At 43.4% G+C, this 10946-nt stretch overlaps 1 protein-coding gene across 2 annotated transcripts in view; it reads left to right on the top strand.

Annotated features, from left to right (window-relative positions):
• Aldh3a2 (aldehyde dehydrogenase 3 family member A2) overlaps positions 1–3300 on the top strand; it is a 28249-nt gene extending 24949 nt beyond the window's left edge. For both annotated transcript variants that reach the window (XM_048366636.1, XM_048366637.1), the window contains one exon: positions 2577–3300. Coding sequence is in view for 1 of the 2 variants with exons in the window: in XM_048366637.1 (XP_048222594.1) it covers positions 2577–2591 (15 nt within the window). In the remaining variant the exon portion in view is untranslated. The remainder of the gene's footprint in view (positions 1–2576) is intronic.
• The last annotated feature ends 7646 nt before the right edge of the window (positions 3301–10946 follow it).

The raw sequence follows: 10946 nt of genomic DNA on the forward strand, positions 1-10946 counted from the left end.
AAAAAATGGGCCAGGTTGGGTTATGTTTTGTTTTAGTTGTTTATTTTCTACAGCTGGAGGCTTAAGGATTTTGAAAAAAAAAAAGTTGTTTTGTTGTTGTTGTTTTTTTGTTTGTTTGTTTGCCAGTCCTGGGGCTTAGACTTGGCCTGAGCACTGTCCTGGCTTTTTGCTCAAGGCTAGCACACTGCCACTTGAGCCACAGCGCCACTTCTGGCCGTTTCTACGTATGTGGTGCTGAGGAATCGAACCCAGGGCTTCATGTATACGAGGCAAGCACTCTTGCCACTCGGCCATATTCCCAGCCCCATTAAAAAAAAAAAAAAAAGTTTAACTTATCTGTTTCTACACATTTTGAACTTGGTCTAGAGTCCAAGTTTTAAAAATCAGCTTGTCGACAAGGTGTGGGTTCTGGTTCTGAATGATATAGTAAGAGAAATACATAGGGTAACAGCCAGGCTGGGTCTAGGTAACGTCTACATCATCATTTCTAGTAAAGAAGAACCACTGCGAGCCTCGTTCTTCCCTAGCCACTCAGTTCTCCTGAAGGAAGAGCCACAATCTGTAGTCACCACTTAGACACTGAGCTTTTCAGTTCATAACTTGAAAATAATTTTAAAATCTCTGTGTTGTTTTGATCTCTAGAAGTTTGACTTTGGAATTCATGATGGCAGTTGTAGTGAATCAAGGTCTAGTGTGCAATGTAAGAGCTTTCTACCCTCATTTCTCCATGTTCCTAAGGGCTGGAGATGTAGTCAGAGTTAGACTTGAGTCAGTCTGTAGTTATTCATCTGCTGGAGACATGTTATCTACTTTTTCTTGGTTTATTGGTAGAGAAGTCCTCAGCCCCCAAAACAATACAGAGGACTAAGCTGAATCTGTACATCAAAGATTTGCCTGTCCCAAGAAGACCTACCCAGTAGTTCAGTAGGCCAAGCAAGTTTGAGTTCCGTAAAGGGTTTGGCAAACAGATCCTCCTCTGTTGGGTTCTAGAGAAGGAGCAATATATAAACGCCCTTCGCGCTGGGTGCTGGTGGCTCATGCCTGTAATTCTAGCTACTCAGGAGGCTGAGAGCTGATGATTGTGATTCAAAGCCAGCCTGGGCAGGAAGGTCAGTGAGACTCATCTCCAATTAACCACCAGAAAAGTGAAAGTAGCACTGTGAGTGGTGGAGTGCTAGCCTTGAGCTGAAAAGCTCAGGGACAGCACCCAGGCCCAGAGTTCAAGTCCAGTGACCGATAAAAAATAAAATAAAATAAAAATAAAAAGCCTTTAGCTGGAAACAAGAACATGTGGGCTTGATTCTTAACTTGGTTATTGACTTAAGACCAGGCAGCCTTTTCTAAGCTCTCTTGGCCTTTGCTACAGAGTGGCAGAGTCAGGTGTTTCCCAAGTCACATTCATCTCCTCCTCTTGATTCTAAGTGTGACAAGCTGATATATTTGTGGTTCATATGTTTTTTATTCAGTGTAGGAACAGGTGAAGATGGTTTTCTTTGGCACCTTTTTGCTTCTCTTTTCTCTGACCTTTAAATCCTCATTTTGTCAATCATCTTTTACTTTAAGCAATCAACTCTGAAGCTAGATTATTTACTTGTCTTTTTTGGGGTATATCTTGTATTTTTTTAATTGAGATGTAGTAAGTATGCATATTTATGGAGTACTCTTGTACAGAAGATGTAATGATGAGATCAGGGTATCACTCCACACACTAACTACTTTGTGTTGTAAACATTCTTAGTTCTCCCTATTGGCTGTTTCGAAATACACAGTTATTGGTGTCAACTGTAGTTTGAGATCTTTATTGTAATTATTTTATGGAATAGCTTTTCTGCACTTAATAGCTTACTGGTTTTGTTAATAGTATGAAATGTTTGGATTTTATTCTATTTTCTTTATTGAATCAGAATAGATTTGGAACAGAAAGCCCACAAAGTTCAAATAAAGCTTTTAAGCTACAGAACGCAGGCTAGTGCAATGGTCTAGGTTTTAAAAGGTGGAGAAACCAAGTTTGCTGCTCAGTGCCTTAGGTCCTTTGATGCTGAAATACAGCATTTGCACCTTGAGGTTGTGGCAGTGCTTCTTCTACTTCAGGAGGATGCTATTCTCATTATTGCATCTGCATTGTAGAGACAGGTCTTCAAATTTCAGGCAGAGACTTACCTACTTACAGTATCAGGATAATAATTGTTTATTTTCAGCTCCTATCTCTACTCTGTTATCTCTTGGTTTTGGACATAATACAATACTGATAAGCTTACCTTGTTATTGTAATTGCCGAGAAGGTATAATCCTTTATCTTCAACTGAAACCACATTAAGACTTAGGGTACAGGGTCCTTTTTAGACAATGTATTTAGAGTCTCTTGAGGCATGAACTATTTATTAGGACCCCAGTACTAAACTCATGTTCTAAGGCTGATTGTGAGTAGGTTGCATTTTTGTTTGTTTGTTTGTTTTGCTTATTCGGTATTGGTTTTAGCAGTACTAGAATTTGAACTCAGAGCCTGCTAGGCAGGTATTCCACCATGCCCCTTTTAAACCAGCAGAATAACATGAATCCCTTTCTCCTCTCTCCAGGCGATATACTACTGAAGAATGATCCTGTTCAACATTCTAGTTGTTTCTACTGAATTATGCCTGTACTAAATGGTTATTGAACCAATCATTTTCAAATCCTACCAAATCCAGAAAATATGCCGATGCACTGTAATCGAACCTGTCATTGCCACTCACCATTAATATAGCCTGTCATTTCAGCCAAATCTTAACGTTCCCTAATAGTGAGGGTATTCAGAGAAGCTGAAGAAGAAGGTAAGAAAGTGTTAGGCTAAATTTAAACCATTGGGAGATAGATGTAAGGGAGGCTGAGAACCCTCTCAGTGACTTCTTTACTCTAACTCATAGGACATTGGCCCCTTCCCTTACTGCCACCATTGTTTGGTGAAGCTTCTAGAGTCAACACTTTCCAGAGCAACCATTGGTCCTCTTTAGTCCAGAGAGGTGAAATTACATCTTCCCAGCTCTCTTTGAGGTTTGAGGAAGTCGGGCGGGAGGTCACGAGGGTTGCCCCTCATTCGTTAGACTTAGAAACTTGACCTCTAGGAGTCATTCATATTGTGACAGTATGTCACGGCCATCCACAAATACTTCTTGTGACCAGTACCACTCAGGACATCTTGTAAATCCTAGGGCTTCCTAAATCCTTATATATGTCCTGTCATTCATTTGGTGCTTGTTCAGAATTCTACATGTTATAAAACTTAACTGCCATTTTTAATACTATAATAAAAGTATAAAAACAGTGCTGTACACAGTGATACTCACATAGTTCTCGCTACTGTAGAGGCTGAGGCCCTAGGATTGTTTGAGCCCAGGAGTTTAAGGCCGGCCTGGGAACCATAGCAAGACCCTATTCCTGCCCTACCCCCCCCCCCAAAAAAAAAAACCCTCTCAGGACACTAAAGTTGCAAGTAAGTAGATCTTCAAGTTTCTTATTTTTGTAGCACAATGCAGATTTCTGTAGCTCCAACTTCAGAGAGATCTTTTTCTGAATAAATTCAGCCCTCAGGACTTAAAGAGACAGGGAGGGGGACCGTTTCCTTTTGCAGGAATAAAAGCCTTGGATATTAGGACTTTGAGTCTTGAGAACCTAGTGGGGAAGAGATGGTGGCTCATTCAGAGAAGTTTGAAGAATATTGTGTAAGCCAGTTGGCCATATTGAAGGAGTTGGGGATGGTGAGGGAATCTTCTGACCAAGTGAGAAATTCTTATCAGAGTTTTATATGGCCAAGACCTTTAGATCCACCAAATGGACAAGTGCCAAAGGAAGCCAGTTGGGACTCATATCCTCTTAGGGCAGTGCTGAGCTGGGCTGACCTTAAAGCTCCTGGATGCAGACTTCATTGCCCTGCAGACTCAGAAAGACTGGGCCTACTCAAGAGAATGTAATTTGCTTTATTGCATATATGATCAACTTTGTTGAATAATTTGTTACAATCAGGCTGTCTGAATTATGTTATGTCTTTATCATAGTATATATAATGTCAAGAATTAATCATTGGCCTATGTTAGCAACAGTTGCTTCAACTGGAATATTTAATCACAAAGTATCTTACACAGACTTTCCAAATGAAATTTTTATTTCATATACTAAATTGCACATAATTTCTAGGGATGTTAAATTATTGTCTTGTCTACTAATATATGCTACATTTGAAATAAATACATCATATTTCATTAATTTGGTGTGGCTTTTAATAACATTCTTAGTTCATGAAACCTCAGCCATGTGTTGTTGGAGACAATTCTTTGATCATAATTTTTCTCCAACTACAAACTCATATTTTGCTTTTATCTACCAAAGGTGGTATTTATTAGATCTTTATTATGCCTTCTCATTTTAAATTCTTAGCCAAGAACATTTTTGCAGACATTATGTTCTGGTGTGTGTCTGTCTGTCTGTCTTTGTGTCTATGTCTGTGTGTGACCTTGGCTAGTCTGATTGACCATTGAGCCTAGAGATGTTCACTAGTCCCAGGCCTCAAGAAAATGCAACCAAGAATATGGATCAGTGCTGACTTCATGTTTAAGCTGTGTGGCAAAACAAGCCGGATTTGGCTGTCCTGGTTTATATATCACATATTGCTGTTCTAAGAAAATGATCCCCAGGTTCTATAATATTTGAAGATGCTGGTGAATTGGAAGAACTAGGAAAGGGAAAGAAGGCCCATAGTCAGCCCCTGTCCTGGCAAAGGTCTCGCAGCACTTGTGGCTGGCAGGACCCATTGGCCCCCTCTCAGAACTCCATGGAGGCTTTAGAACAAAAGAACAGGCAGGCTGATCATGCCAAGGAAATATGCGGTTTATCATGTAAGAGTGGTTTTTCAGTTTCATTTTATTTGAACTCTTCCCTTGGAAGCCATTTATATTCATTTGTTTTGCGCCATTCCTGAGGCTTGAACTCAGGGCCTAGGTGCCATCCTTGAGCTTTTTTACTCAAGGGTAGTGCCCTACCACTTGAACCACACCTTTACTTTTTTTTTTTTCTGGTGGTTATTGGAGTAAGAGTCTTTCCTACCCAACCTGGCTTCACACCACAATCCTCAGATCATAGCCATTTACATTTTTTCTTTGGTCAGCCATGGAGCTTGAACTCAGGGCCACTTCCAGTTAATTGGGGATAAGAGTCTCAGGGAGGGCTGGGGATATGGCCTAGTGGCAAGAGTGCCTGCCTCATATACATGAGGCCCTGGGTTCGATTCCCCAGCACCACATATACAGAAAACGGCCAGAAGTGGCGCTGTGGCTCAAGTGGCAGAGTGCTAGCCTTGAGCAAAAAGAAGCCAGGGACAGTGCTCAGGCCCTGAGTCCAAGCCCCAGGACTGGCCAAAAAAAAAAAAAAGAGTCTCAGGGACTTTTCTGCTGGGGCTGGCTTTGAACTGAGTTTCTCAGATTTCAGCCTCCTGAGTAGCTAGGATTACAGGCATGAGCCATCAGCACCCAGCTTGTTTACATTCTTGTTCTTGCCAGTCCTGGGGCTTGGACTCAGAGCCTGAGCACTGTCTCTGGCTTCTTTTTGCTCAAGGCTAGCACTCTGCCAATTTGAGCCACAGCGCCCCTTCTGGCCTTTCTATGTATGTGGTGCTGAGGAATCGAACACGGGGCTTTTTATGTATACAAGGTGAGCACTTTACCACTAGGCCATATTGACAGCTAGCTTTAGGATTCTTGCTCTTCCAGGTGGTTGGTGTCTCCTAAAGAGCAATCAAGGTCAAAAAAGGAAAATCCAATTAGGCCACAACAACTGTTAGCCCATACAAGGTACAATGTGAACATTTGTTTGTTTCTCATTTTAAATTCTTAGCCAAGAACATTTTTTGTAGACTTTATATTTGGGTGGGTGGGGGGTGGTGTGGCCATGAGCCCAGAGATATTCCTAATTACTCCTAAAGAACAATTAAGGTCAGAAAAGGAAAAGCCAGTTGGGTCACAACAACTTGCACACACAAGGCACAGGTGAAGATTTTGATTGTTCAATACTATGATTTGAACTTGGGCCTTGCTGGACAGATGCACTACCACTTGAGCCACAATCCAGCCCTTTTTGCAATAGTTGTTTTTTGAATAAGGTCTCACATTTTCTGGCCAGCCTGGACTGTGATCCTCCTATTTAGGTTTCCTACACATCTGGGATGATGGAGAGGTTAACCCCCTGCTGTTGCCAGGCAGCCCAGTGCCGCTCTCCTGGCAATGGGTGTGTCTGCCTCCTACCAACTTGTACTGGAGGATAATAAACTTGTAAGCCACAGTGGAGAAGTTGAGGCCAAGTCTGCCTTGACTCCTGCCATGCCTAGCTACCAATACAAACTTACCCAGGGGAGCTTGTAGATGCCTGTTAACATAGGAGGAATTCTAGGTGGACCTGTAAAATCCAGAAGTCATCACCATCCACCACCATCACAAACCTAGATGACAGGGTCCCCTAGAACTTCCCCATGGGCATATGGAAGCAAGTGCCTGTCACAGAGCAGACATGGATATTACAAATACAGAAGTCAGCAATCTCCAGCCCTGGCACATCTCCAGGAAGTACTTTGCTCTGCCTTATCCAGGGTGCCATGTGCTGAGTGCAGTGCTTAAGAGTGTCTTGAGAAATATCACCATTAGTGAAGCTCATGACCACACCGACAACTTGCCAAGGTGTTTCCTGATTGATCCATCAGGCAGAACAGCTGGGGTTGGAGGGACTGGGAAGATCTGAGAAGCAGCAAGGGTACCTTGTGGGCCATTGACAGGTGATATGTCCTGGGAGGGCTTCCCCAAAGAGACAAGGTAAAGTGAAAGGAGGGGCCTGTCTGGAAGAGGTGAAGCAAATAGTGTAAGTCTACGTGGCAGGCCTCTAGCCTTCATAAAGCCCATCCACAGTCTGCCCGCTCTACTCTTCTACAACTGGCCAGTTCTGCTGTCAGTTTCTAGGAAGCCCAGAATGTATCTTAAACTGAATTTGATCTACAGATATAGCTTACTACTAAGATAAAATGAGGCATGTTCCTGTCTGAGCCTGTCCTTGTGATGACATAATGAGGTGTCGAATATATCTTTTAGTTGTGACTAAATGTTCACATTAAGTGCTTAGTTAATCATTTCCAGTTTAGGCTTCTAAAGTTTTAGTGAACTGCTCTAGTCTGGGATAATGACAGGGAGGTTATGGAGCTATAATTGGAAGAGCTTGGACATATTTATGTGTGTGGTTGGTACTCAGACCCATACTGTGAGAGTAGGGGCCCTGTGTGTTGAAACTGGGACCACCACTTCATCACAAGGACATTTGGTATAACCATAGAAGTGCTTGTCAGCCTGGGGTGGAGATTTAAATAGGGAAAGTAGCTGCCACAGCTGGTTAAGCCAGGCTTATCTCCCTTTACCAACAGCTAGAAGCCAAGACAAGGTCTTCTGTCCTGGGCGTACATTAATGGATGAGAACATATTTTGAGACTGGTGGGCTGTTCAGATCTTATATCTTGCCCTTGCAATTGGGGGATGGTGATGGGACTCTCTCATTGGACAATGTAAATACATGTGGCTGCCTCCCAAGGCCAAGGATGTAAAATACTAGATGTAGGGCATGGTGCATGCATACCTGGTAAAACACTAGCTGTCTTCCTAATGTTTTGCATTTCATTTTGTGAAGATGGGAGGAAAAACAGCCTGAACTTGCACAATTTCCTGCCACATGAGGCATACAGAGCAGCCCAGAACAATGTAACTGCAGACTATGCACTTAGACTAGTCAATTACAGTGTTCCGAGCAGATGCTCAGGTGGCACCCAGCTTATGCCCCAGATTACTCTTCCCAAATCCTGATTTACTGTGAGTGCTTCTGGCTCAGCATTCGCTCTGCCTCTATCAGGTATGTTGTGTATCTGGTAACCAGGGGCTGTCAGCTTGCCTCCACTGCAGCCAGCTTCCAGTGCAGCCAGCAGTAAAGAAAACACTGGCAGCAGCCACCAGGAAGGCCAGCATATCTACCCAGGGACCTGTTGGAGACATATGACAGGTGACTACCCCAAGCCTCTCCGCTCTTCCTCACATCATATACCCAGGCTTTCCATTCCATCTTCAAAGGTCAGCCTGGTTCCCAGAGGGAGGCCAGTGACAGCACATGATGTTCTGCAGAGGGGAGCAGTGAGGATGGAGATTCTAGGATGTTTACACCACAAACTAGGCTGAGTGCTCCTAACTCCTTTTCTTCCCAAGAAGGCAGTCATTTGTCTGTGCTTCCCTGTACTTCTCACCACCCAGACATCACTCCGTGAATTAAGAAGTGCAGGTAGAACTGGTGACAACTGAGAAACAACTGTCTTCACATGGTACATTCATTTCTGGTAGCTGTTGTAACAATGACTGCAAACTTAACACAGACTTATTTTACAGTTCAGGCCTCCCTGTGTTAAAATCATAAGTTGGCTTCTTCTAAAGGTCTTTAACTGGACTGGGAATGTGGCTTAGTGGTAGAGTGCTCGCCTGGCAAGCATGAAGCCCTGGGTTTGATTCCTCGGCACCACATAAACAGAAAAGGCCAAAAGTGGTGCTATGGCTCAAGAGGTTGAGTGCTAGCCTTGAGCAAAAAAAAAAAGCCAGGGACAGTGCTCAGGCCCTGAATCCAAGCCCCAGGACTGGAAATAAATAAATAGATGATATCTAGATAGATAGATAATGTCTTTAACTAAAAATCCATTTCAACCTTTGTCAGCTTCTAAAAGCTGCCTGCATTCCTTAGCTCATGGTCCCATCACTCTAGCTTCTGCTTTCATCTTCACATCTCCTTTGACCCTGACTTTTTTGCCTCCCACTTATAAAATCCCTTTTGTTTACAGTGGGCCCAGCAGGATAATCCAAGAAAATCTCCCTATTTCAAAATGCTTAACTTCAGTCCTGTGTGCCATAGAATTGGCCCACTGGTTCTGCAGGTCAGGCCACAAACATCTTTCCAGGCAACGAAAGTGTTACCTTACTCCATGAGACAGGAGCCCTCACTTATGACTCTCCGATGAAAACTGCTCTTCAGGAAGTCCTGACTCTGTGCTTTACTTGGCTAAGCTTTTTCTCTCAACTCAGTCCCCAGTCTGGTGACCTATGAAACTACAGACAGAGCTCATGGTCACTGGCACTGTTGTCAGTAGGTACTTGGTTATTTTCATTTTTTTCCTATGAAAGATAGAGAGTATCATTTTTATGTTAGTTTACAAATTAATAGTTTTCACTGGGATATTTTCATACATTTATATATTTGGATTATATGCCCCATTTCCCTCTTATCCTCCCTCCCATCTTCCCTTGGACCCATTTCCTTCCCCAAATGTTCCCTTTCTACCTTTATGGGTATCTTTTTTTCTAGATTCCACATATGACAGCAAACAAATAATATTTCTTTCTGAGTCTGGCTTATTTCATTTATTATGATGATCTCCAGTTCTATCCACTTTCTTAGAAATGGCATGATTTCATCCTCTTTATTGCTGAATAATACTTGGTTGGATATACCACTTTTTGTTATTCATTCCTCCATAAGGGGCACCTAGAGTGTGACTATATCTTGGCTATTGAGAACAGCCTCAAAAAAAAAAAGAATGAATTCAAAGAATTCATTCACATGAATTCACATGAACCATATTCTCTGACCAGGCAGAAATACCAGAAAGAAGACCCCAAGTATTTAGAAATTAAACAACATTGGGGATTCGGCTTGGCCTTGAGGGGGGAAGGGCGATGGGAGCGGTCCCGGGGCGCTGCCCTTCCCCCAGCCCTGGGGCAGTGCAGAGGGTGGCCCCTTCCACCTTCCGCCTTCAACCAGAAGAGAAGCAAAGCAGCCCCCGCCTCTGGGCTCAGCCACGTGTGTAATGGCAGAGACTCGGTCCTTGGGGGGCTGTGGTCTCCGCCCATAGAGGAAGTTCTGTGACATCAGCTGATGGACCGTCCATCAGCCAATCGCCTCTGGGGGTATAAACTGTTAGCCCCTCCCTTGAATAAACCAGAATGCCCCTGAGGCTTCTCCAGGGACCCCACGCACCTGTGTCTTCCTTGGTGGGTTTGGGGCACCCTGCGACCACACGCTACCAAGGCTACCTGTGGCCATCGCTCCCACATGAGAGCGATAAAGGACCACACAGGAAGGGGCAGAAAAGCCCAGGACCCCCAAGCGGAGGGGAAGTAGAACAAGCCCGGCAAAACAATACTCTGAAGCCCATGGGTCAAAGAATAAATCACAAGGGAAATTTTAAAACACTTTGAACATAATACAAAGAAAAAAGATGGCAAAATTTATTAAATGCAGCTAAAGCAGTGCTTAGAGGGACATGTATAGCATTAAATGTCAGAAAAGAAGAACGGTCTCAATCAGTAACCAATTCCACACTAAGAAACTAACAAGGAGGACAAACTATATCCAGATAAGGCAGAAAAATGGGAACAATAATAAATTATAGTGACCAGTTAGAATGGCCTATACTCTGAACTCAGGCAACAACAAATGCTGGAGGGGGTGCAGGGAAAGAGGAACCCTTCTCCATTGTTGGTGGGAGTGCAAATTAGTACAACCACTTTGGAGAGCAGTATGGAGGTTTCTCAAAAAGCTCAATATAGGGGCTGGGAATATGGCCTAGTGGCAAGAGCTCTTGCCTCCTACACATGAAGCTCTGGGTTCGATTCCCCAGCACCACATATATGGAAAACGGCCAGAAGGGGCACTGTGGCTCAGGTGGCAGAGTGCTAGCCTTGAGCGGGAAGAAGCCAGGGACGGTGCTCAGGCCCTGAATCCAAGGCCCAGGACTGGCCAAAAAAAAAAAAAAAAGCTCAATATAAACCCAGATGCCCCTCAGTAGAAGAATGGATCAGGAGAATGTGGTACATATACACAATGGAATTTTATGCCTCTATCAGAAAGAATGA

This window comes from Perognathus longimembris, chromosome 17 (assembly GCF_023159225.1).
Source record: "Perognathus longimembris pacificus isolate PPM17 chromosome 17, ASM2315922v1, whole genome shotgun sequence".
Classification (NCBI taxonomy): domain Eukaryota; kingdom Metazoa; phylum Chordata; class Mammalia; order Rodentia; family Heteromyidae; genus Perognathus; species Perognathus longimembris.